Source organism: Oryzias latipes, chromosome 2, assembly GCF_002234675.1.
Source record: "Oryzias latipes chromosome 2, ASM223467v1".
Classification (NCBI taxonomy): domain Eukaryota; kingdom Metazoa; phylum Chordata; class Actinopteri; order Beloniformes; family Adrianichthyidae; genus Oryzias; species Oryzias latipes.
Window position 1 is genome coordinate 22,376,838 of NC_019860.2, and position 26,449 is coordinate 22,403,286.

At 44.9% G+C, this 26,449-nt stretch overlaps 1 protein-coding gene across 2 annotated transcripts in view; it reads right to left on the reverse strand.

Annotated features, from left to right (window-relative positions):
• The window catches only part of LOC101164537 (partitioning defective 3 homolog B), a 167,734-nt gene that overhangs the window by 100,380 nt on the left and 40,905 nt on the right, over window positions 1-26,449 (reverse strand). For both annotated transcript variants that reach the window (XM_023966113.1, XM_023966108.1), the window contains exons 4-11: window positions 24,711-24,817; window positions 16,799-16,881; window positions 12,431-12,517; window positions 12,220-12,345; window positions 9,443-9,861; window positions 7,089-7,228; window positions 6,327-6,452; window positions 405-590 (exon numbers count right to left, since the gene is read on the reverse strand). In XM_023966113.1, the coding sequence (XP_023821881.1) occupies window positions 405-590; window positions 6,327-6,452; window positions 7,089-7,228; window positions 9,443-9,861; window positions 12,220-12,345; window positions 12,431-12,517; window positions 16,799-16,881; window positions 24,711-24,817 (1,274 nt within the window). The remainder of the gene's footprint in view (window positions 1-404; window positions 591-6,326; window positions 6,453-7,088; window positions 7,229-9,442; window positions 9,862-12,219; window positions 12,346-12,430; window positions 12,518-16,798; window positions 16,882-24,710; window positions 24,818-26,449) is intronic.

Below are 26,449 nucleotides of genomic sequence, written 5' to 3' on the forward strand. Positions count from 1 at the left end.
CTCTGATAAACAGACAACTTCTGTGTTTTCTCCTTGTTAGTCTATTACTTTTTTCTCGCAAATTTACGAGATTTTAAGTCGTAAATGTATGAGATAAAAACTCTTTTTTGCTTCTTTTTTTTGGTGGCCCTAAAACTCCGTTGTATAAACCAGCCAGGAGTCTGCTGAAAAAAAAGAAAGATACATTTAGGAGTTCAAAAACCAGGATATTTGGGGTTGTAACCATTCTTATTTTGAATATATAATGTTATATGAAGGAATTTATATATACATTTGTAGAAAAGGGTGAAACCTTCTATACTTAGGATTTGAACTCAAAGAAATTTTCCGTCTTTCAAATTTGGATAAAACAAAAAGTTAATTTGCAGACATGAACAAAGTGATTCATAAGTGGTGGACTCGACCTTCTGAGCAGCTCCTCCATGAATGATGGATTTGATGAAGATCCCCAGATCTTCGCCGGTCTCCTTGGACTTGTTCCCCTTCAGGCTGACCCCCAGGCCGGCGGAGCCCGTTTCGTTGAGGGGGATCTCGTACATCAGCTGCTCCCTGCCGTCCTCCATCACCTGCCTGCTCGCCTCCTCGCCTTTCTGAAAGGAGAACGCCAACAAGCAGCCAGGTAAAGAAAAAAAGCAAGGTGCATCAAAGGAGAGGTAGATATCCAAATAAAATGAAGAATAGAAGAAAGGAAGAAGAAGAATGGAGCGTGAGCTGTGAACTGGGGGGAAAAGGGTGTGGCAGGAGGAAAACAACTGTTTTGGTGGTTATTTTGTTTCTAAAATCACCTTTTGGAAGGCAGAGGAGGAAGGAAAGAAGAGGACAGAGGTGAGAATCCAAGGCAAACTGTCAATCAAGTTAAGTTTGACCTCATGGTGAATCCCACATTTATGGCAAATGTAAACTTTATTTTGAAATTTTTAAGAAAAACAGGATGCTTTAATCAAAATGCATTATTGTGGCAAATTGTAATACGTATGTATTAAAAAAATAAAGGTTTAAACTGTTCATAACATTAACACAAACTATGAAACTCAAAAATAAAGAATCACACCCGCTAAAAGTCCACAAACGTCAATCATTTCAGTGTTTGAACAGCAGAAATTAAAAATGCTCTTTTTTCAAAATGACATCAAATTTAAAAAAAAAGGAGAAACTACATTACCCAGAGTTCCCTGGGCTCTACCCCCTTTTTATAGTACCGTAGACTCATTCTGCTACAAGAGGATTGGAGGCTTTTAAAGCTGCGATGGGTCTGGATTATGTCAATGAGTTGGAGATGTGAACACCTGGAGAAAAGCTTGATCCACCTGACTTCCTGTCTGGCTTCTTAAAGTCAATAAAAACTTTTTTTTTGCCATCCTGCTTTCTCATTTTAACACTTCCAGAACATTTTGAGGTTAAAACATGACGCCATGCTTTTGATTCCATCTCCTCGCAGTCGTGTCTCATCACTTCCTGTTTGATCTGCTGCTTCGCGACGGACAGAAAATGACCAGACGAGGGGGAAACTGAGAGGAAAACGCGGAGCTTTACCCCCCACACGAAGGTCAGAAAAGGAAAATGTGTGCACTTTAAGGATCTGGGGAGTCACCGCTGGATTGCTGAAACCTTACATCAGACACCTTCAATCAAGACCGCAGGTTTTTTTTTTCTATTTTTTCCCCTCATCACGGCACCAAGGACTCCTCGTGAAATCGCTATGATCCTGCAGCCTCCCTCCCTCCATGTCAGCTCCGCTCCACGCCGCCTCCCTTTAATTAAAACAGCAGCCCGCTAAAACCCAGAGGCCTGCTGGGATTCTCAGCTCCAAGTGTGAATCAGAGTCAACTAACTGAGGCTAATGGAGCGGAAGGAGATCCTCGAGTGCTGCGACACCCATCCAGCGGGCTGTAGGTCAACGCATCAACCCCAGAACCTCCTCCTCCAACTGGACCAGCATCCTGTCCAATAAAAAAATGGAGTTTCTAATATTTTTCTGATGATGGAGGACATTTATGAAGAAAAAGATCCTATTTGTGATGTAAAAAATACACAGAGCCATAAGCTAGCGGCACTGCATGTAAGCAGGTGGGTGACAGGAAGGGGGGTGGGGTTGCTCCACGCCAACAGTGGGTGAATTTCTAATACATTCCTGCCATTCTGCTGAAACTCCAGCTGTTTTTTTCAGAAACCCTGCCTCATCTGCTGCTGATCACCTGGATCAGGTGTGTTTAGCCAATCAGGAGCTTCAACGGCAGGTTGGTTGGAAAACATGTAGGACACGGGTCCTCCAGGCCTGGATCATGACACCCCGGCTTTAAAGTGATGCTCATCAGTCAAAGAGTTACAGTAGTTCAATGAGGGTGTGTGTTAAAGGGTTAAATGGTGTCATTTTGTTAAAAAGTGTTTTTTCTCTTTGATTTCTATTTGATTGGCAGGTGGGAGGGAGCTTCAAGTCCCACTCCGATCATCTTTTGATCTATTATCAAAGCGTTCCCAGTGGCCTTTTAATGATGACCATGATGCCATTTTTAGCCGAAATCTAAAAACTCGCAGCATTTTCCAAGGACATAGTTTCTGCAGAGCGGCATGACTTCACCTCTGACCTCTCTATTAAGGCGGGGCATGGAGCTTGTGGCCCGCCAAGCGTATTTTCGGCGTCACAAACACCATCTGCTCCCGATTCACAACGAGTTGAACAAAGCAATACTCAGAAATGCAATTTCAAGCTTAATTTTCATCATATCTGTCTTCCATCAGAAAAATGCCACAAGAACGAGTTAAAAACCTCACTTTTAGTGGTTTTCGTTCGGGTTATTTTAGCATTAAGGTCATTTATAAGAGGTAATTATAATTATTTATAGTTTCTCAGAAGGTGGATTAGTACCAAATGCATGAAAACAAAAATATTATCATTTTATAACCAAGTTAACTACAAAATAAATAAATGAAAAGGTGACAAAAAATACATTATAGATAGTAATATAATCCAATTTAGCAAAAAAAGTAACGAAGCACTTAGATCGCCACACGCTCAGGGCTATTCTAATACATATAGAACTGCTATATATACTTTAAATGTTTAAGGAGTTTCATGGGGAGATTTCAGAAACCTTTCATTAAAGCCAGAGAAGGTTCAGCTTCTCTTTAACCCCTAAAAAAAAAAGAGAAAAAAAAAAGGTCGCCGACGTCGTTTGAGAACAAATAAAGCTGAAAGTGTTCAACAGTTTCTGCTTTGCACGTATTTACGCAGCTAAGTGGATCTCAGCGGTGGTCCAAACCCCTGCCAATCAGCAAAACCCCCACTAATGCACCGTTCTTCAGGGGATGGGGGGGGGGGACTGTCGCTGGGGCGCCTTGGGAACCAATCCCCCCCCCAATATCGCCCTCAGCTTCTTAACAAGCTTTTAGCCAGAGGAGAGACCACCCTCTTCAAATGAGGAGACAAAAAGGAGCCTTTTCTACCCCCTCAGGGTGGGCGTCGGGGAGCGGGTGATACACCGAGATTACACACTGAGGCTTTTGTTTCCTCGCCTTTCAAAATTGGAGGGGGGGAGGGGGGGATTAGCGATAGGAGAGACGCATTCAATTAAGATGGGATCTCGCCGCGCTCGGCGGAGCTGCCAATTAATCGCCTTAATGTCTGCAGATTCGCACCTTCGCACAAAAAAAAAAAAACACAAAACAAAAAGAGGAAAGAGGAAGGAAACACAAAGGAAAGTGGCGGGTGAGCAGGACAGGAAACACTTTCCCTCCGTTTCCTGCGAGCTGACGGCGGGTCACGCACGTGCAGGGTGACCCCGCCATCCTGCCACAAAACACGTGAGCGGGAGGAGAACCGCTGACGGAGGAACGAAACTTCTCCCATTTTAATGAAACTTTTGTCTCTTTATAGCCTCATCATGGGGTCCATGAGACTCAAATAGGCCGCCGTGCCCGCCGCCGCCGCCGCTCATGGCACATCAACACTTCCTCTATTGAAACGAATCAATCAGCACTTCCTCTTAAAATCTGCTTCACTTTTTTTTTTAAGCAGAAGAGATAAGAGGAAACCGAAGGCGCCGCAGTCTGAATGCAGCAGACTGCGACTCCAACCTGATGCGTCAGCGAGCGTCTGCGCCACTAAAAGTGTCACTTTGTGAAATGTTGATCCCTGATCCGCCTCAGGGGGAGGGGGGAGGGGGCTCGACGGTTCCTTTCCTCCAAACCCCCCTTTTAAGATGGAAATCGGCCCAAAAACATTCCCATCAATAATTCACGGATTGCCGTGAAAATTTGCACAAAAAAAAACCCCTCCAGCTCCCGGGAGGATGAACGGCGGCGGCGTCTTTGGTCATCCCTGATGCAAGCGCCATTGTGAGACGTGAAATATCTCAGCAGCTGTTGAATTAACCGATTGTGGTTTTGACAGGAAGGAAGAGCAAATGTTGGCACAACTTGACGTTTGTCTCTCTAAAAAGCGGGTTTTAGGGTCCAAAACTGCTAAAGAACGGATACAATGACTGTAAAGACGGCTGAATACTTCCAAAATGAGAAAGCGCCAGGTCGTAAACCCAGAAGTGAGAGTTAGTTTCAGTACTTAAGCACAGCAATGTGTCCCTGAAAGGAAAACTAGACATTGATCGATGCTCCTAACCAATAATGCCGATCAATTATCCGGAGCGGCGACGGTGAAGGAAGTCGTGTCGGCGTGAAGCAGCCATTAATCTCTGCCGCTGCGGAACGTAAAGCAACGCAGAAATGAACTCATTTGCATCACACGATTAACTTAAACAAATATGAACGCTCTAACGAGATGTTCCATCCCCGGAAACGCTGACGGGACACGAGAGCTACAAGCTCCATAGCTGTGCGCCAAAGACCCCGTTGGTTAGGGGGGGTTTGGAAATGTTCATGTGGCGTTTCTCTGAAGATGGAAGACATGAATGGAGAAAATATACATTTCTGAGTATGTATTTGTTCAATCGGTTAAGCAGAGTGCTTGAGGCCCCAGACAAATGTGGGAGGAGCTACCGCCGAATGTTTTGGCTACATGGAGCGGCGTCTATCTCTATGTCAGAATTCCCGCCCTAACTACTAAAAAAACTACGTAGTGCACAGAATATTAAAAGCAATTCAGACTCCATGCTCACTACTTCTTTTCTTTTTTTTTAAACGGACATGACGTTATCGATTTTACAGAGACTGTTCAAAAGTGAGATTAACTTTTTAAACTGTAAAAATGAAGCAGATTTTCCTTTTTTTAATTGTAAAGATGTTTTAGCTTTGACTCTTATTGGGAAAAATGAATGTATGGGGGGGGGTAAACTATTTTTAGAAAGACAACCCAATAGATTCAGTACATTCAATCAAATAGAATGGAAAAAATTTGGCCTAGAACCTTTTTTTTTTTTCCATTTCTTTCCCCCCCACAGATTCTGCAGGTCCGGGTCTTCTTGTGAGGCTTCATGCTGTTGAGTCAGTGTGGGGGGGGGGCACTTGGCGCTCAAGTACGAGTGTGTTTCAGGGACATGAAAACATCTTTACAGAGGAGGAGGAGGAGGAGTGTGCTGAAGATAAGCTCACATCTCACGGGGCTCCAGGAGCTGCAGCAGGAGTGAAGCTTCTCCCTCATACCCTCCACCCCCCTCCCCTCTTTACATCTCTCTTGAGCACAAACAGAAGCGAGCGCTCGCCGCCGCCGCTCTTTAAAGTGCACTTGTTATGCCAAGAGTGGCGGGCCATTAATGAGGGCAAACTATTTTTGGGGAGCAGATCCTCGGCTGTTTACACGCGGCGGCGAGCGTGTTTGAGTTGTCATCAAGGGCCCGTGTGCGTTTGTGTGCGGCACACTCGCACTCGAGTCACTACAAAGTGCTGCACATCTTATCAAAGGACGGGCTGTGTGTTTTTTGGGGGGGGGGGGGGGGGGGGGTGTCAGGATGTGCTGGGGAAGGCGAGGGGCCACCCGGCTTTAGGTGTGCTTCAACATGCGTGTTTGTTGATCCTGCGCCGCCACCGCTGGACAGAAACCGGGTCACAGGCCGGGCTTTGATCTCTGTGACCCCCTCCCCCTCTCTATCAGGTAACAGGTACCTGATAGAGTGGTAAACAGTGGAGGGTGGCGGGCCGACACGATCGCACGTTTCCTGCCGGGGCCGCCGCACCTTGCGAATGCGATTTCCTGCGGCATCCCTGAGTCAACAAAGATGAGAGAGAAAGGGGGGGGGCCAGGAAGGTCGGCGCGTGTCCCCGAGAGGGTGGGGTGGGAAAGTCCACTCGGGAGTGGGGGATGAAGGAAAAGAAAGACACGTGGGGCATGGGGGGGTCTGAAAGAGGAAGCGAGCAGAGAGACGGATGATGGGTACCAGCTCCCGCGGCAGGAGGTCGTCCTGCCGCGCCACCAGCAGGCGGACGCTCTCCCCCTGCTTGGTGCTGCGCAGCATGGCCACCAGCTCCTCCTGGCTGCGCTCCATCATGTTCACGCCGTTCACCTGCACACAGAGGAGGAGACACACCTCTGAAGGTTTGGGCTCCTTGCTTTAAACCGCTTCCAGTGAGTGCGAGGTTCATCTGCATTTACTTTGTTCTTCAGGAGTTAAGCTCAGGAGAAAACATCCAAAGTCAATAAAAATAGATTTTAATGATTCGTATTTACATATTTATCTATAGAATATGCTAATCATTCATTATTATATTTCTGCAGCAAAAAACAATTTTTTTTTAATATTTAAATCCAAGCAAATAAAGTATATTTCTTCAGTTTGAGCCTCAAAGGAAGCACAACACTCAACTAAAAACAAATGATTAGATGTTTGGAAATAGGATCATTTTGAGGTAAAACAAGAACTTGAAAAGTCAGTAAACTCGTCTTTTAGTGCTTCTTAACGTTGAGCTTAAGTTTTAACGATAGAACTGATATTTGCCCAAATTTAGATTTAAAGTTGTTTTTACTTTTCTAAATCGGCAGTCTGTCATATATTTGTCTTATTAAGAGCTAGGATCTAGAAATAACTTCCAGATCTATAAGGACTTCTGGGGAAAAATGGTATTTTATTTTCAGCCAGCAGGGCGGCTCCACATCTGTAACTCAAAAAACCGCTGATGCGCGTCGCTCGGCAGAGCGTTACCTCCAGGATGCGGTCTCCGGGCTGCAGGCGCCCGTCTTTGATGGCGGCCCCGCGCGCCAGGATGTTCTTGACCAGGATGGGCCCCGGGCCGTGGACGGAGGAGTCCCTGGTGACCACGGTGAAGCCCAGCCCCTCCGTTCCTGCAGAGCAGACGCGTCACAGAGTCATCCTCCAACGTCTGGGTGAGCCGTCACTCAGGTACCGCTCAGCCTCTGCCAGCGGGGAGGTGACTGAGAGGCCCCCCCCGCGGGGCCGGATTAAAGCGACTGCCTTTAATTTCACGTGTGAGCAGACTGAAAGGGAGGGGGGGTTATGAAGGGCATGGGGGGGATGCCAAAAGAAAACCTGGGATATCATTTCTCAACAGTTTGTTTCCTTCTACGAGTGTGGTCCCGAGGCCCCCACCCTCTGCCATTTTCACGGCCCCACGAGCCCCAAGCCATGAGTGAAATGTGGCAGTTCTGTGTGTGGTGGTGGGGGGGGGCAAAGCCACGGCAGCATCCTAAAGGCGCTGAACGATGCTATCTGGTGTCTGAGCTAAGCCTCTGCCTGCCCTACATTAGCGCACCTAAACCCCCCCCCCTCCAATCGCCACCGCCTGTCAATCAACGAGAGAAAGAGCCTGTTGCCGAGGGACGGGGGCGTTAGGAAGCCCATAATATCCTGAGCTCTGATCTTGCATCAGGTGAAAGGAAAAGAGGGAGACGTCAAACAAAGGAAGGAGAAGGAATGAGAACGATGCTATAAGAGAAAAGAAGGGAACAATGGAAGAGCGGCTTTTGCCATCCTTTAATCCCAAAGTCAGAGACATTCAAACTGGAGAAGTCTTTGGGGACAAAAAGGACTCTATCTGATTACAGAGCGCTCCCTTCTTTTCTGATTGACGTCTGAAAACGGAGAACGGCGGCTGACACGGCGGAAAACAATCAGGGGACGGACGGGTTTCACCAAACTGGACTGATTCCATATAATACTGGATGTTATGGGATCAGGGTGAACACCTCCGCACTCCAAAGAAAGAGGTGTTTTTGACACCTGTGGTGTTTTTTCCAGGACAAATATGAAGCTGAAAATAGTATTTCTTCACACAAACCACTGTGAATCAGGAGCTGATGAAAACATTACGTTGGAAAAAGATTGTATCTTTCTAGCATCCAATAGATACAGTAGCTCCAATATTGATTATCCTTTTTCGTAACATTAGCTTGGGGTTGTGAGGGGCTGTAAGCTAGCGGGAGAGAGTGTAGAATAAATGGGTGATGGGGAGTGGGGGAGGGGCCTACTCCATACCGAAAGCCCTGCCCCACATCCCAAAGGCGAGTTTCCCATGACTCCCTGCCGCCCCGCAGAAACTACGGCCGAATCCAAATTCGTTCCCTACCCCTCCAGCTTCTCCCCACCCCTCTACGTTTAGCAGAGAGCTGTGGAGAAACAGTGCCTTCAAATCTCGACCATTACCACCACTCAATGATGTAATCGATGGTCGCCGGTCGTCCACGTTAGCGCGTAGCTGCCAGCACTCCGAAAATACACGACAACATGGGCTGTTTTGAAAACGTTACGCACAAACCAAAAGTTATTACGTACACATTTAAATGTAAAAATCAAATATGCATTTCCCCCTATCGGCAGTAGGTGAAGTCACTATAGCTCCTCCTAAAAAAAACAGCTCCAAATGTCTGTCGAACGGACATAAAAGACAAATAAACCAAAATATACAAATTTATATTTAAAAAATGTTGATATTGTCAACCAAATGTCATCCACATATGTCACTTGATTGACAAGCAGAACAGCTCACTGAACATCCTCGGATCGACCCGTCCCTCCACATGCGTGTTCAGTTACATGGAGAAAGCAGATCTGGAGGTTTTTGTCCTCCTAAACTTCAGGCTCCTCCCAGTGGACGTAGCCGCTAGTCACTAGTTCGGACTGGCCCAACACATCTCTGTCGTCGGCGCCGTTGACATGACGACCACAAACACGCAGGTCCATTTCAACAAGCTGCTAACGGAAAAATGTCAGAATTTTGTTTTGTTTTTTATCATGAATTAATGTCGCATATTTTATTTAATTAAAAGTAAATATCAAATTTTCTTAAAGTCTGCTTTCTGTAACACGTCCCACTCCTATCAACTTCTGATCTATTTTTCGAATGTTTCCAGTGGTCTTTTTATAAGGATGATGCTGTTTTTAACCAAATTGTAAACCTGTGTCATTGTCTAGGACATAGTTTCTGTAGGGCGGCAGGAGTTCATCAGAAATTCACATCTGAGTTTTGGGGCGTCTGCTCCTGAAAAACTCTAAAAACACAGTTTGAATCTGAGTAAAAGCCAAAGTGATCAAGCACTTACCTTTCTTGAGGTCAACTCTGATCTTCTTGCCCCCCTTCCGGGTGGTCATGTTGGTCAGGTCTGCAGGCGCAGTGGGGCTCCTGGGGTCCGGCGGGCTCTGGCTGCGCGTCGGGGAGGGGCTTGGAGGTGTGGGAGATCCCCTGTCTGCAGAATGCACCTGCGGTTTGTTCTGCAGGCTGGGCTCATAGGTCCGTCTGGGACCGTCTGGGAGCTTCGCGTCGACCTTCAGCTTCGGATCCTGTTTGGGGTCCGGCTGGGCGCGACTCGTCCCGGGGCTCCATGTTTTGGAAGGGCTCTCTTTGCCGTCGGAGAAGAGCTGACCGATCAGGTTCTTCTCGTAGCGAGGCTTGTTGGGGGCAGGAAGGACCTCCAGACAAACGGAAGGGGACATCATGGCTTGGCGAAACACTTCCTGGGACCTGCGGGACACAGAATAGTGGATCAAACGAACCATTTATATGAACTGGCATGCATATTTGACATTTTTTAACCCCACCGAGGAGGAAAAAGGAAGCAGCAGAAGAGGATTTCAAAGTAAAAGAGCTGCATGTGCTCTTATGGACTGAATTTCTAGGCCCAGCCAGGGGCCATAGGGAGCCTGGTTTGGGGACCACAGGGTTTTGTCTCTGTTCTTTGCAGATGATGCTGTCCTGTTGGCTTCATCGAGCCGGGACCTCCAGCATGCATTGGGGCGGTTTGCGGCCAAGTGTGAAGCGGCTGGAATGAGGGTCAGCACCGCTAAATCTGAGGCCGGAGAGAGGTAGTTTGCCATCTCTCGGTGGGTGGATCAGATGGAAAACCCCTGCAGCAGACTCAGAGGGAAGCTTTAAGACACCCGGAAACTGATAATCGGAAAAATGCTGAGACAGGATGGACAGGAAATACAAGTGATAGGAGGGGCATTTTCAACAACCTACAGTGATGAATTTCCAATGATGTCACCTGTCAGGAGTAATGACGTCTTTCTGATGGAACATGGAGCTTCAAGTTGTTTGGAAACGTGATTTAAAAACCCCGCTATTATTAGTGTTTGTACGTTTATAGACATCTGCATAAAAAAAGTTGCTTATTGACGTAAAATTTGGACAAAAAGAGGAACTTATTACTTGTTATTTCCTGTTTGGCGTGATTTTTGACCGATGCATAAAGGGAAACCAGAAAATTTGTTTTGGCGCTGGTCCAAAAATCTGTTTCAGATACGTTCTTCATCAAACCCCAAAAGAGATTAAAGGGAGTGTGGAGGTGCGGGGGTCTCTCTGGCACAATATGTAAACCGAAAATTTACGAGATTTATCTCGTATATTTACAACTTAAAACTCATTATTTAACAGTTATGACTTTCTTTCTTGTAAATTTGCGAACTTAAAAGTCGTAATAAAAAAAAAATGTTTAAACTGTCCCTAGAACTCTGTTGTAATAACGAGACAATATTTATTGATTTAAAAATGAGAGTAATGCAACAGAAAAAAAAGCCCTAATTTGTCTATAATTCATTTATCGTGATTAACGCGATCATTTGACACCCCTAAAAAACAAAAACCTCAAAGTTTCTTTGAAGGCTTCGATTTATGCTTATAATTTGATTACAAATTATGGAGTACAACAGGTCATGTGACCATACCAGCTCAGTGGCCCTGGTGGTAGAGTGTCCGCCCTGAGACTAGCCTATTAAGAGTTTAAATCCACGAGTCATACCAAAAATGGAAGCTCTCAGCATTGAGGGGTTGGATGGTGGAGTTAAACCACCAAACGGTTCCTGACCCCGGCTGTGTCTGCAGCTCAGCACTGCCCCCAGGGAAGGGGTCAAATGTGGAGAACAGATTTTCAAACGCTGAGGCGTGCAATTTATTTTTACAAAATATTATACAAGAAGCAGCTGCATATCCAGAAGAAAATGCTGGGTTGAATGCTATGTTGCTGAATGCAAATTAAACTTGAAGGGTAATAATTGGAAAAAATAAAGAAAAGAAATGATCAAAGTTGACCATACATAAAAAGCACAATAACAGAAAAAGATGTGTTGGTAAAAGCCGGGTATCGAACCAGCGAGCTTCTGCACCAAGGATTCCCCATGGATTTCAATGGATGCAAAAATCCTGGAATATCTTGAAAAGTATTTGAAGGAACGAAAAACATAGCTGGAAAGAGCTGAAAGGGCTGAACATTTTAATAGCTGAATGGTTAAAATAGCAGAAAAATGCCAAAAGATACTATAATAAAGAAAGAGAAACAGGAAAACAATGGTTCAAATGCTTTATAGCAGTGGTCCCCAACCTTTTAACGCTACGGACCGGTATGACGTCAGACAAAGCCTTCATGGACCTTCATGGATCTTTAAAATGTGGCGCATCATTTTTGTACCAACGCTACAATGAAGGAGAATAGAATAAAATGCCTTTATTGTTTTATTCTTTATTAATGAGGGGACAGAGTTTGGGTTTTATTTTAGCGGTAACCAATCACGTGACCGAGGAGAGCGCCTTGGCCTGCGTCCAGAGTGACACACACGGATGGAACAGAGAATCGGGCAATTTTTCAAAATAAAACATCTTTTAGATTCCAAAATAAACAAAACAGAAGTAATGTAAGTTTGTCTGTGCGGCCCGGTACCAAATGACCCACGGACCGGTACCTTGCTGCTTTATAGCATTCAACCAATTAAAAAAATCTTTTTTTGAAACATTTATTTGACATCAGTCATGATTTTGGACTTCCTTTGATCTCATCCTTTATAGTAGGACATTATTCGAGCTCATTTTCCAACGCTGGCCTCTTACTGTGCAAAGGTTTTGTCCAGGAGAGGTGTGTCGTTGATTTGGACGATGCACTCGTCCTCCTTGAAGAGCTTTTCCCGCCTTGAACGGCTGTTTTCCTCAATGCCTTTAATGTGCAGCCCCAGCGTCCTGTCGGGGAGAAACCACACACTATTAGTGGGCATGTTGTCATCTGGATACGAATGTTTGAGTAAAGGTCTGGGTGCGTGCTCACCGTCCACTGAGGGAGGAGCAGTAGGGGATCACATGGATGCCCAGAGCTCCCCGGTCACCTGGGAACTCAACGGTTCGCGTCAAAGCGCTGTCGAGAAAACACACAAAGAAATCACAGCGTAAAACACACAACCCACAGACTCACAACCTTTCTATTTGGAACTTCTTCAAAATCCATTTGCATTCTCCTTTAGGCCACACAGACAGGGGTACAAACAAGCATGCGGGTAGTCCTGTCAAAATAATGAGGTTTGTTCGCAGCTGGGACTCAGGTGGCTACTCCAACCCTTATCTAGCCGCTTCTTGACTACCCAATCTGGCTGCTGGACAAAAGGAAAGAGCAGCAGAAAGAAAAAGGGGAGCAGATGGAGATGAAACAGAATGAGCTTCTCTAATAATCTGGGCAGAGACCAGAGATGCAGCTTTTAGCAGCAGATGAGCAGCGACAATATCACAGCGGAGGGACAGGAAGAGGGCTGCCTTTGATGCTGGAGACGCATACAAGATCAGCGGATGAGCCTATGTGGACATTTACAGAATACTATATTCTTTACTCAATATCTGTTACTTTTAATGCAAAAATGACAGACCTGCTGATGGGATGGGCTTTAAAAACAGGTCTAGATCAAACCAAACTGCAATGCGAGCGTCTTCCTTCTGCGCACCTTGATTTACGAAGCAGACAGAACGGCTCTTCGGTGACCTTTAAGGAAAGGACGTGGATCTAAAAGAGCAGACGAAGCCGCAATGAAGAAGGGGGGAAAAAAGAAAATGGACTTCAAACTAAAGCTGTGTTCAGAGGCGTTGAGTTTTAATGCTAAGTCAATGTAATGAAATCAGGCACGGCGCGGCGGTCTAGCAGCAGCATAGTTGCTTTGTCGTAAAAAATTCACAAAAAGCAGAAGAATTGGGAACTCGGCGTTGGCCTGTGACGCATTGATGACGCAATAAGTGGGTGGAGTCCAATGCCAACCATGCCAATCTGATTGTTCTCTTCTTGAACCTCGATATGTTTTTCTTATGAGCATGGAGGCAATATTATTTTGGTTTTTACATTTTGCCTCATCAGACTAATGCGGGACAGAAAGTCGTCAAACTGGGTCACAGAGAGACGGAAGTCCCGCTGAAAGCGCCGTCAGCAGACGCTGAAGCTCAACGTACCGGGAGAGTCTCTGAATGATCTCAGACATGGACATGTGGTGACTGATGCTTTAGTGGAACTCTTCAAAATGAAAAAAAAACGGATCTTTTCTGCATCATCCGTGTCTTCCGTACATTGCTAATGAGATAGACATTTAACGCTTCCATGTTTGCACAAGGGTAGCTCCTCCCACATGCATCTGGAGCGTCAAGCTTATGAATGCGTTTTTGCACAGGAGTCAAGCAGTAAACCTGACAAAAGAGAAGCAGCGGGCGTAAAATTGACGGGCAAATCGCGTTCGTTGTGCCGCTTCACAAAGCCACTGCCTAGATTTTGCACGTTTTCCACGTATTTTATGTAGTTTATGAGTAATTATTACGCAAATCTTACGCAACTGTGCGTTAATTTTGCGAGATGCAAACGCAAATTTATGATTTTCCACAATCGTTTCAAATACGTCTGACAGACTTTTCATGCATGTGGCACCAATGAGTAACATTTTTATCGCCTACGCTCAACTTACGTCAATTTACCTGTTCTTGGCGTAGTTTATTCTTACTTCTAGTGGTTTTAACGTAGTTCATTTGTGATACGTCTGTGAAAATACAGACCCCAACTTTTCTCACGTTTTCTATGGATATTCTCGTATGACCAAATTTCATCTGTGCAATATGCACTTAATGCACGTAGTGGCTGTGTGACATGACCTTGACGGTGAATGCAGGTGTGTCTTGCAGCTCCCTTGAGGCTTATGCGGCCACCTCAAGGGACGTCTTGCCTACTTCCCCTTTCGTGTTCACTATGACCTGTCGCCCGGAGCATGTCCATAGAAAAAAAAATGTGCATGAACATTTTTGCTCTAGGTGCTCTCCGAGTGGCCTTTGACCTTGATATTTCGCCACCTGCGTACCCCGTAGAGGCTTGACCATTTTTCGGCAGCTGAGGCGGCAAGAAGATGATCTAAAGTCTAGAAAAAGGAAGCTAAGCTCTGATGTTTAGGTTTCTGCTTCTGCACGAGCGTGCGGACTAGCTGGGGTCATTACGACCCGCTCCTCCGTCACTGTCAGCGGCTCTCGTTAACCTCTACCAGGGTCACACACACACATGCTGTACTGGCACATGCACACACATCCAATTTGCATCCATATAGCCACATCTATTGCACGCTCACAAACACCATCAGTCACATTCCTCTAAATTGAAGAGCCGCAGAAACACACATGCATCGCATTTGCATCCATTAGAGTTACATTCAAACTGCAGGGACGATGCGACGGACACAAACTGGAATTTTTAGACTTTTGCAGCATCTGAAGACATGTGGACGAATGTGTTACGGGGACAAAAACATACACGGCTTCAAAAAAAAAGCTGCACAAACAAGCTCATCAGGAGCTACTGCAGCTTGTTAGCGCTGCTCGCGATTTTAGCATCCCACTAACACACACAAACACACACACACACGAGGAGGGTGGTGGTGCTAGATGAAAACGATCAACCTCCAGGGAGGCAGATGGCCGACTTCTTCCACATCAGAGGCCGACCGCTGGACGAACAGAGTCCAGGAACTAGGAAGTGCCCCCCCTCCGTGGCTCACCTTGGGTTGCTTCAGCTGCCAACCATCTGTTACCATGACAAAATATCAGGAAGACGTCCATCTGCATTGTATGGCAGCGCCGTCAGGAGGCCTCGGTGCGGTAAAAACGCTGAGAAATGAGCGTCTGGTGGAGCCCTGCAGTTACCATGGGAAACCTTCCATTTTTTTTTATTTTGATTTTTTTTTTATTTCCCAAATTCGCTCAGCTGCAGAAGATGAAATGATGTGCACCTTTGCCTCGTGGGTCCAGACAGGAAAATGGCTGGATTCAAAAGTTGTCATGGTAACCCTGTGAGTGACAGCTCAAGAGGGTTAAACATGCAATTCCCAGAGAGGAAAAAAAAAAGGTTAGCTCCACTTGTGCTCCTCTGTGCATCAGGCTGAGTCTGCAGGAGGCTGATGGTACGAGATCCTTCTTTAGATTAGCTGAAAACTAGAGATACAGACTTGAACTTGACACTCGATTTTAGATTTGTGAGCAGTGTTGATTAGTTTACCTGTCAGATCTAACAAAGTGTTGTTGTTGTTGTGGGATATTTTGACTTATTTTTTTGCTGTTGCATCCCCGCAGGTTATTTGAAATTTTCCAGACTTTTCCATTTTCTTTAGTGCAAATGTCTGCAAGTCAGAGACGTCTGGTTCTGGGACCACAGGATTTCCTCTCTGCTCATGTTTGCAGATGATATTGTCCTGCTTCATTGAGCCAGGACCGTCAGCATATTGGGGTGGTTTAAAGGGTGGAGCAATTGGGATGGGGGTCAGCACCGCTACGTCTTGACCGGAATAAGGTAGTCTGTCCTCTCTGGGTGGCAGGAGTGCTCCTGTCCCAAGTGGAGGAATTTAAGTATCAGGAGTGAGGGAAGGGAAGACCGGAGAGTGAGATAGACAGGCAGATTGGAGCGGTGTGGTGAAGAGAGAGGATGGATGGATGGATGGATGGATGGATGGATGGATGGATGGATGGATGGATGGATGGATGGATGGATGGATGGATGGATGGATGGATGGATGGATGGATGGATGGATGGATGGTTTGCTAGCTGATTTAATTGATAAATGGATGGGTGAATAAATGGATAGATTGATGGATAATTCAAAAGATGGATGAATGATGGCTGGATGATTGGATGGAGGGATAACTGATTTGACAGATAAATCAATAAAATGATGAATGGATTTGTGGAAATATGTATAAACAGATTGATGAATGATTGATAGATGGATAAATGGATAGATGGATGGATTTATAGATAGATGGATGGATGGATGGATGGGTGGATGGCATACCTCTGCATCTTCAGAGAGCAGTTTGAGTTCTCTGCATCTACACCTGCGTATCTGATGTTTCCGCGTCTTACGCAGCGATTTAAACGCCTCAAAACGAACAAGTGACGGCCTTGTCGTAAAAGAAAAAGGTGGCGTTCATTTCATCACATTTGAGACAAAGTGGGGAGGACACAACAATGACACACGCACACACACACACAGACACACACAGACATGACGCTCCCTAATCCAGTTGGTGTCAGGCAAACAAAGACTTGAGAGCTAATCCTGGTCTCCATCACTGCAGGGTCTCCTGCTCTGGCGTGGAACTAGCTCCCCGAATGCGCTGGAACAACAACACTCACCTGTAGTAAGCTCGGTTCATCTTGGCTGGGGGGCTGTCTGTGCGCAGTCGCTCCAGGGCCCCCTTCAGAACGTGGCTGATTTCCTTCAACACAAAAACAGATTTCCAAAGTCAGCGTGGCCACAGAAGCCGAGGTGACAACTTCTTCCACGGCTAGAGGCCCGCCGCCAATTAACGGAAAACCTTCATCGTTTTGGCAAAAACAGAGGCGCGTCTGTCCGCTCGCCTGCCTGCCGCCCGTCCGCCGACCGCCGGACTCTGAGCTTCTACCGAGTGCAAGTGTTCACGTACTGTACCCCCACCCCTCCATCCCTCCACCCCCCTCTCACCAGCACTGCCCTGTGTCACACAGGACTATTTTAAGTCATCAAAAACAACAGCCCCCGGAGATGGGGGGAGGGGGATGGCCAAGAAATGTTTTTAAAAAAAAAGAGAAGCAAGAGACGGACGGGGACAGAAAAAAAAAGTCCCAAACCACTAAAGACAAGAAGGGTGCAATTAAGTCTTTCTGCCCTGTCACTTTCATTGTGTCACCAGCACTAATGACCCCCGCCCACCAGCCGCCGCACCCAACCCACCTCCCCATCTGACCTCTTTGCCACAAATGTACATCTGACATCCTCCAGCCACTCTCTTTTTCTGCAAACGCATCTCAGCCCGGATGCAGAAAGACGTATTTTTAGAGCCGAACGCCGCCTGCGCCAACGCTGACCCACTTATCTGGGCAGCGTGAGATTACCCCACAAAGGAGAGCTCAGTGCGGGGGCAGGAAGACGAGCCCCCAGGCTCTTTTGTTGCTGTGCATCTTCCCGCTACGCCATTTCCACGGCGCAGACTCGACGGTGAATCCCTCACGAGGGTTTGAACCTTCGTCGCCTCATGAGGACTGCATGGTGTTGCTTTGAGCTTCTACTGATGAAGAATCTACTGCAGCCAATCAGTTCCTCCCTTCATTTGATCCTCTTGAAAAGTTGATCAGGTGCTGTTCTGCGTGAAGGTTGACTGTGGACAACAGGTTGGGGAGGGAGAAGAGGAGGGTTTGCAGACCATCCTCAACAACGGCACGTCCTCTCCTGCTACCATCAACTGCTAAACAGGCCCTCCACAGCACTTTATTAATAAAAAAATACAATAAAATAGGTCACGTTTTCAAAATATCGTGAGGGATTTGGTTCAGAAACTACTCCTGCATTTGTTTGAGACTCATGTGAGGCTGCCAAACAGAAATTTCAAACAGAATTAGAGCCAGAGTTGAGCTGCACGATATGAAGAAAACTCGCAATATTAGTGACTTACAATAAATGACTTACAATAAATCAAAAACATTTCCATTTCACTGCAAAAGTTTAATTCAAATCTCGTCCCTCGTCCAATTAGGAAGGCAACGTCTAACATAAAAGCTCCATCTGATTGGTCAAACGCAGAAAGGAAGTTATTCAATTCATGAAATACTTCAAGCTGTCATCACATTGTTTTAGCACATTTAAGGTTTACCATTTCTTGCGATGTGGATATTGCACAGCTTGATATGGGGATAACGATAAATTTGCGATTAATTGTGCAGGCCTAAGCCAGAACCAATGTTTTATGGTGCCCCTGCCTCGTCACACCCCCCCTTTGACCTTCCCCTCATTGGCTGAGCAGCTCCTTTGCACCCCTCACTCGCCCCCTTCTGCCCCTCCCACATCGTTCAGAGATGTATGTGACAAGTTCATGGAAAAAAAAAAAAAAAAACTTTTTTTTTTTTTCAAAATGGCGATGTTTTGTTTCCATAGCAACCATTACATTTTTTGGTCGCCTCGGCATGAAGAACAGGTTGATTTTTAGAAGGATCAGCAAAAGTAAACTTTCAAATTTCCTTGGAAACTGAGGTTTTTTTGTTAATTACGCGCTCATTCCTGATATGTTCATATTCTTCGTTATATGCATTCATTCAGCTTCAGTCAACGCTTTGTGTATTACATTTTTCATAATATGTTGGTAAAAAATGTGCGACCTACAGGGGAACGCCACTTTTGTAAGCTTGCCAGGCTAACAACAGGTTAAAAACCTACAACTTCTGATTGTAATATTTCTTTCCCAAGTGGCTTCCCGATGACGCTGGAGGCAATATATCGCGATGCCTAGGAGAAAATTATATTTGAAGAAGGGATTGTTGGAAAAAATTTAGATGGCCGCCTCTTTCTGAGGTCAAAGGTGAACGAAACCTTAAGCGAAGTTGTGAACGTGTGTGAAATTTCGCTTGAACAAAAGTTTCCTTTTTCGCATTTTGTGGGAAAATGTGAAAAAAGCAGAATTACAAACTTTGCCACAAATTGGCCACCATGCTGTTGGTCCTGTGGCCATCCCATAATAATTCCAAAACTTTCCCCGACACGCGTGTTTTGGTTTCGTTGGTGGATTTTAAACTTTTATCTTTGAACCCCATAGGAGACTTTGGGCCCATTCTTTTTTTTAAATGTTTTCTCCTGCTGTGATGTCATCTTGGTTTTAATATACTATTTTTTTAATGTTTCTATGGATACTAAGTATTTTGAGTATTCCTTCAGTCCAGGACGACTGCAAGACGTAAAAACAAGACTGTTTTTAAATGTCACAAAGGAAATGAAAAACTGGGATAGTTTGGGAATCCTGTCAGGTTGTCTCCTCCGTCGTTGTGTTTCTGAATGTTAGCAGTTGTTGGTTGTCAGGAGCGTGTTGCTGCGACATGGAGGTGTGTGCCGATGCACCACAGATGAGATGTGCTTGTTGTCAAACAGATGAGTAATGAAGTGTGTGCTTCTTTTGTGTGTTTTTCCTCAACCCAGAGTGTTCATCTGTGGCGGCGGCGGCGAGATTGCAGCTTCGCCGTGCTCCCTCCCGCTGCTCCCTGACCCTCATCATGTGCATCACATCAGGCGGCGGCAGAGCGCGGCGGGCTTTCACCAATGTGTCAGGAAATAATCACAGTTGCAGAGCAGAACCTCAGGGAGGAGAGCCCATCCTCCTCTGGTGGAGCACGGCGGTGGATGAAAGATGCTCTCCGGTGCTTCGTTTGGTCGCTGAAAAAGCTCACCTGGACTACTAACATGACCTTTGATCTAAGTCAACTCTGGTATGGTTAACTTCTGTGTGAATGTATAGACTTGGCTTAAAAAAGGAATCTATTTGAGAAAAGAAAAGACCACAGAAGGAACACCAAACGCCGTACACGCCTCCAAAAAATGTGTTGTTTAAAAAAAAGTTCTACAAAAACGTCGGTAATCCCGCCTCCATGTCTGGGTTCATGAGGTCATTCAGACTCTCTCCAGGAACGGCCACTTTCCGCCGCTACCTCTGTGTCTCTGTGACCCAGTTTGAAGGCTTGCTGTCCCTCGTCAGTCCCAGAGGAGGAAAATCAACAAAATAAAATTCAAGAGGAACCTTTTGTCATTGTCTCCATAAAAAGGAGAAATACATCACCAGCTTATGGAGTTCCATTCTGGCTGCCTCGCCATGCTGCAGCGGCGTAGCGAGCGAGCTCCAGCCCCAGGATGGCGACCTGTCTGGGGTGTACCTCACTTTCACCCAACAGTAGCCGAGACCGTCTCTGGCAACCCCGCGGCGCCAGCGGGTTAAGAAAATGGATGGGAGTTCAGGACAAGAACGCTCACAGTCCGCCATGTTGGATTTGTATTCTTCCCGCTGGTCAAGACACTGAAAATGTCACGTGGCTAAAGCCGAATCCCTGATGGGTTGAGGCGACGCGACAACTTCGCCAAAGTTCAGACTTCTTGAACTCTGAACTTTCGTGCAAATTCAGTGTCACCGCGACTCTCACAACACTCAAACTGCGCTGCGCCCGACACGCAGCAGGACCACAGATCGCATCCAAACATTGACTCTAAACTGAACCTCGACATCCCTGACGCGCCGTCGGTGTGAACACGGCGTCAGATTGCGAAACCACAAAATCTTACTGCTGATAAAGCCTCACAAGACAAGGATGGTCTGCAAAGGTAAAGAATGCTACAAAGAGAATGCCCAGCAAAGACCTCGACTGCCATTAATGTGGATCTGGATCCATACAAAGACGTGAAGATAGATCCTGGACAGAGCTGTGCAGAGACAAAAACAAATCCACGAGAGCAGCAGGAAGGTCCATTAGGGCTAAAGCTACGTTCACAGGCAAATAAAGCACATTCTTGATTTCTTTTCCAATGGATGGCACTTCTGTGAATTGTGAAAGACGTTGCCCATGTGTCCCTTCCATGTCTCTTCCGAATCAGAGTCCCTGGTTGGTCAAAGCCTGACACACTTTGATGTGAACGTAGCTTAAAACGAAGTGCTAACTCCGCTGTTGGTCATTCACGCCTTTTTAAACTCGTTTTCTCCGTATTTTTACCATTTGTAGCAATAACTGAAGTACAACTGAAAACTGAAGTTGAAGAATCATTAAGTAAAGTGACTTGGAAGGACATTCAATTGAGTTTGAATTACCAGCAGATAGCCCCTACCTACTTACTGCAATCCAATGTTTAAATTTGAATGGAACCTAGGAGGGGAAAAGGAGGGAAAATGGCTAAACGAAGAGGCCTTTCTGCACTTTCCTTGTAAAAAGCAAAGGTCTATTTATTGGGTTTAAATGCGGCATCAAGTCTGAGTCAATTAAAAAGGCGAGTGCTTGTTTAACACTCCTCAGCTCTTTCATTAGCCGCCCGGCAGCCCAGACTGAGAAGCAACCTGAGCTCTCCACACACGGATCAATTAAAGGGGGCAGCGCGCATATTCATCACTCCATCAGCCCAAATTACACTTTATCAGGCCTTCAATACCGCCGTCCAGATAAAACAAACAAAAGTGGATGTGTGCGCGTTGCTTTGGGAGCGTGGAGATGAGCGGAGAAGTGGTGCAGAGGATGAAGTGACAGAGTATCGATCTCTGGAGTCCATCAGGCCCAGGACTCGATAAGCCCGGGAGCCGTGACGGCCTCTGGGCGACGCCACGCTTGCCCGCACGCGCTAAGTCTGTGCTGTGGTGTGTGTGTGGAGCGCACAAAACCAATCAGACAGGGGACTTCAAGAGTGAATCATCAATGGCTAAGGTTAAAAATCGGAAAGTCAAACTGAAGTTCACCATCACTGGAAAGGTTTTCCTTGATTCCAGATGATCTGTAGTGTTGAGTACAATGAGTCAAACTGGACCAAAGACTGAATCAGGATATCGTCAGCACCTGTGCTGTTTGGTCCACGCCACGGTTCACTTCTCTTTTCATGTTTGGTTGGAACCACATCAGGTCATCGCCAAAACCATGTCTGGATCTGATTAAGGTCGTCTTCTCAGTTTTCAAGTTCCTCTCCATGGCTCAGAACGCGAAATAACCTGGAAAAACCTCAGATGTAAGCTGTTGGTCTTTTAATTCTTGGTCACGTGACCCGTTCGGGGGTTGACATACACAGGTGCTTGGGTTGTTCGGGTTCATGGAGGGTCGTAGAGAGGAGCGCAGGTGTGACTCAAACGGCCACCTTAAGGAATGTCCAGAGAATGGAACGTACCAATGTTGTGCTTGTGGTAGGTGTAGCAAGTATTTGTAAGTACTTCTGAGGTACAGGTGATACCGTCGGACAGCGTCCTTACGCCACACTCAAGCCATTAGCGAGGTGCCAGTGCTGGCTCCATACTGAGCGGGCCTGAATGCACGGGGTGTGCATGTGACACATAAGCACCCGTAGGACGTCCACACAAACTACAGTCAGATTCAGTTCCTCATCACTAACAGGTTCCACGGGAACAGCACCAACGGGCTTCTTGCATAAACAACAGGATTTGGCCAAAATTGAACAAATGAGAAAATCTGTGGGATATGCCTGCATCTCACCGACTCCAAAATGTTCACTATGACCTGGTTTGACCATTTTTCACCTGCAGATAGTCCTACCAACATCTAAGACCAGATGGGACTAAAGGCGCTAATAAAGGCTACTTCTATCATATAATATTCCAGTTACGATTAATTTGATGTTTATTTTTTCCTTTAAATATTTTCGGTTTTAAATTGGTGATTCATAAAAATAAAGTTTATTGCTATAAACTTTATTTTTGTGGCTTTTTTTAGGGGTAAAAATGTTTTAAATTGAAATAGCAACAATATTTATAATTTGTCTCACTAATCTTTTGCTTCTTCTCATTATCACTTCTTTATTTTAAATAGTAATAATTTCGCTTTACCGGTTTTGTCTTTATCTGTCTGAAGGTGAAAGGTTCACAGATTTAAAACTCAGAAGATGGAAAGAAAAATAAATTTATTTTTTGAAAAGTTGGTTTAATCTACGGATATGTTTTGCAAAGATAAATATTCAAATACCAATAGTTTGTTTAAGAAAAATATAAAAATTCTTTGTGCTGTTTGGAAGCATTTCATTAAATCCTACATACCCGTATTTTCCGGACAATAAGTTGCCCTTTTTTCATAGTTTGGCAAGGGGTGCGACTTATACTCTGCAGCGACTTATAATAGAAATAAATTGAAATAAATACATTGTTAACCCTCCTGTTATGTTCATTTGTGAGGAACAGAGATGATGTTCCTGGGTCAATTTGATGTATGAGGTATGTTAAGTGTTTAGAGTATGTTAAGTGACTCAGAGAATCAGCAAACCTTTTTTTACATTAAGATCTTGAAGGCTAACAACATAATATTCTATTTTCCAATCATTTCATAGATTCAGAAATGCAATAAAAATGACAACTGTTTCTACAAATACAGGATGAAAACAGAGTATTAGTTATTAATATTTTATATTTATATATATAGTTATTAATAAATAAATAAGTATGAGAAAGAATTACTGTGAAATTATGAGATAAACAGTCTGCTATGATTGTGTCATATGAGGTTGTGAAAGTTATTAGTTCTTGGTCTCAGATTTTGTCAAATAAATTTCCCGTCAAAATGCGACTTATAGTCCAGTGCGACTTATCTGTGTTTTTTTCTACTTTATAATGCATTTTTGGGCTGGTGCGACTTATACTCCGCAGCGACTTATAGTCCCGGAAAATGTGAAAGTGTCCGTCTTGAAGTAAATCTTAGATTTCCCAAATCTGGACTTCAAATAGAATGAAGGGAAGGGGCGGAGCCTACTTTGTCCCCTTAATGACAGATGTTTTGGTTGCATGTTTCCTTTATTATTTCAAATTAAATCAGAACACAAAATAAAAGATAAACCTTTGGTTATAAAGACTTTTTCATGTTTAAGTCACACGTTTTATTTATTAAAATGGAAATTTTGTTGCTTCTAAGCTGCGAACATAAAAAAAAAGTCCAGACTCTGACACAGGGGGGTCCTGGCTATACAGCTTGAGGTCATCAGGATCCTCAACGGGACACAGAGTGTAAAACAGAACTCTGAGGGTTCTGGCACACGTTCCTGCAGAACCTCTAACGACATTACTAATAACCTTTGTCATTTCCATGAGGGCCTGTTGGGATGGTTCTAGCATGTGGACTGAGCGTCTTCTCCCTGCTAAAACACTTGGAAGCAGATGAAGTCCATGCTTTCTGACAGCAAACATGCCGGTGTTTACTCGCCGCCCGCTGATGTCGGTGTTTGAGCGCAGCGGGAAGAACGACTCTACTTCAGTGTTCCTGCAACGTGACCTTCTGCTGCGCATCACTCAGACAGTACAGCCCCCCCACCCCCGGATTCAAAGAGAACGCAGCAGACAAAAGTTTGCCTAATGGCAAAAAAAAGGAGGAGGGCGGTCAGAGATGACCCTTTTAAAGCAGAGCCTGCGGCGCCGTGCCGGACCGGGGGAGAGGGGCGACGGAGGGGAGCGCAGACAAAAGGATGTTTCTGCTTCGTAAAAACTACCCATCAGCCACTGTTGCCTGGACCGTAAAACAGAGAGCCAGCTGACCCAGGAACTTTATTTATTTTATTTTTTTTATAACTCACAGCATCTGGAGGCCTGGAGTCTGGATCCTCAGGTGGAGGTGTGGGTATCTTCTCAAAGGGAGGAGCCAAAGCCGAGTCGCTGCTGCTCCTCACCATCAGAGGAGTATCTACGATGAAGAAGATGAAGGTCAGAGACAAATATTTGGAAGGCCTTGTTTTATGGGAAGTTAGATGAAGTTCAAAAACCCCTGAGAAGATTATGAGGTCTGAGAACTAAATCACTGATTAAATTGAGGATTCTGAGAGCTAAATTGGACAAAATACTATAAAAATGTGCTTAGCAGGAGTAATTACATAGACAGTCCAAAAAGAATAAAACAACATAAAATATATAAACATTTATTCAATTGTTTAATTAGAAACCGCTTCAAGCCAAAGTTCAAAATTGAGTTTTTAAACAAGCTTCCCAACGCTTACGTGGTTTTGCAGCCGATTACCTGACCTGAGGTGTTGAGCAGGTGAGGTTAGGAGGAGCTAGACAACTTTGATTGAAAAGAAAACCACTTCTGTTTTCACGTCATTTAGGTTTGAAAAGCTTTAATCGCACAATCCTCGTTGTCCTCGAAAAACAAAGGAGCCTGGGAAGGAGACCCACTCTGATGAAAATGATGCATTTTTGTGATGATGGAGGACTTTTACAAAGAAAATTCAGCTTAAAATAGAATTTCTGGGTATTTCTCTATTCCAATCGTTGACAGAAAATAAATAAAATAACACAGTTGGAAAAGCTTTTAGGTGTGACATAGAAACTATAATAGGAGGGCCATAAGCTCCCTGCTCCAAGCTCTCAGCAACAGGGTGGTGAATGGGGGCGAGGTTGCTCAATGCCAAATAGTCCCGCTTACAGCTCAGAGGTGAATTCTTAGAATATGGAGCCCAAAAGACAAAAAAAAAAGGTGAGGTCCCAAGATTATACCCTGTGGGACGCCAAGTTCCAATAATTCTGACCAAACTTTCTCTCCTACTACTGTCTGTTAAAGGTAATAGAATGCAGTGAAAAAAGTCAAATGCAACAGTTAAGTACATCAGGACCCATGAGTCAGCATCCAGAAGGTTTAAAACCACACCCTGCATGGTTTTAAACCCAGGACCATCTAACATATCCATTTTTCCCAACTTTTATTTTGAAATAGCACTTCCCCTGAGATACATGTTACTCCCTCTACATTCCACATAAACAAACAATCAGAAGAACGGCCTATACAAATAATAAAAATAAACAGTTTCAGTCAATTTATATCCCATCTTTTTCATCCAAGGATCTTTCCACTTGTATGTTAGTTTTAATAAAACTTCCCTTATGGATAAAAAAAGAAAAAGAAAAAGAGGATGACCAAAGAGATTACACTTAAATGAATGGAGACTGATGTGTCTCTGCAAAGAGCCCCCCCAGTGGTGACTTGGAAACCTGCAGCTGGCTCCAAACCATTTAGTCAAAGGAATGAAGCAATTCAGAACTAGTTTCAGTCATGCGGTGCGTTCACACAGACCGGTTTTGCAGCACCTTACTAGAAGATCAATCAAACGGGCAGGTTTTTCAGGGGAAACGGATCAGGCTGATAAAAAAGGGGGAGGTTTGATTTTCAAAATAAAACACCAGAACAGGAAGATGCGTCCCTGGTGAGACTTGGAAACAGGCCAAAACATCAACATACTTTGTGTCGTAACTAATAGCAACCAGAGAACATCTGGCATTAGCATCCAGTCCAACTTGCTACCAGATGTTTCCAACTGGAACC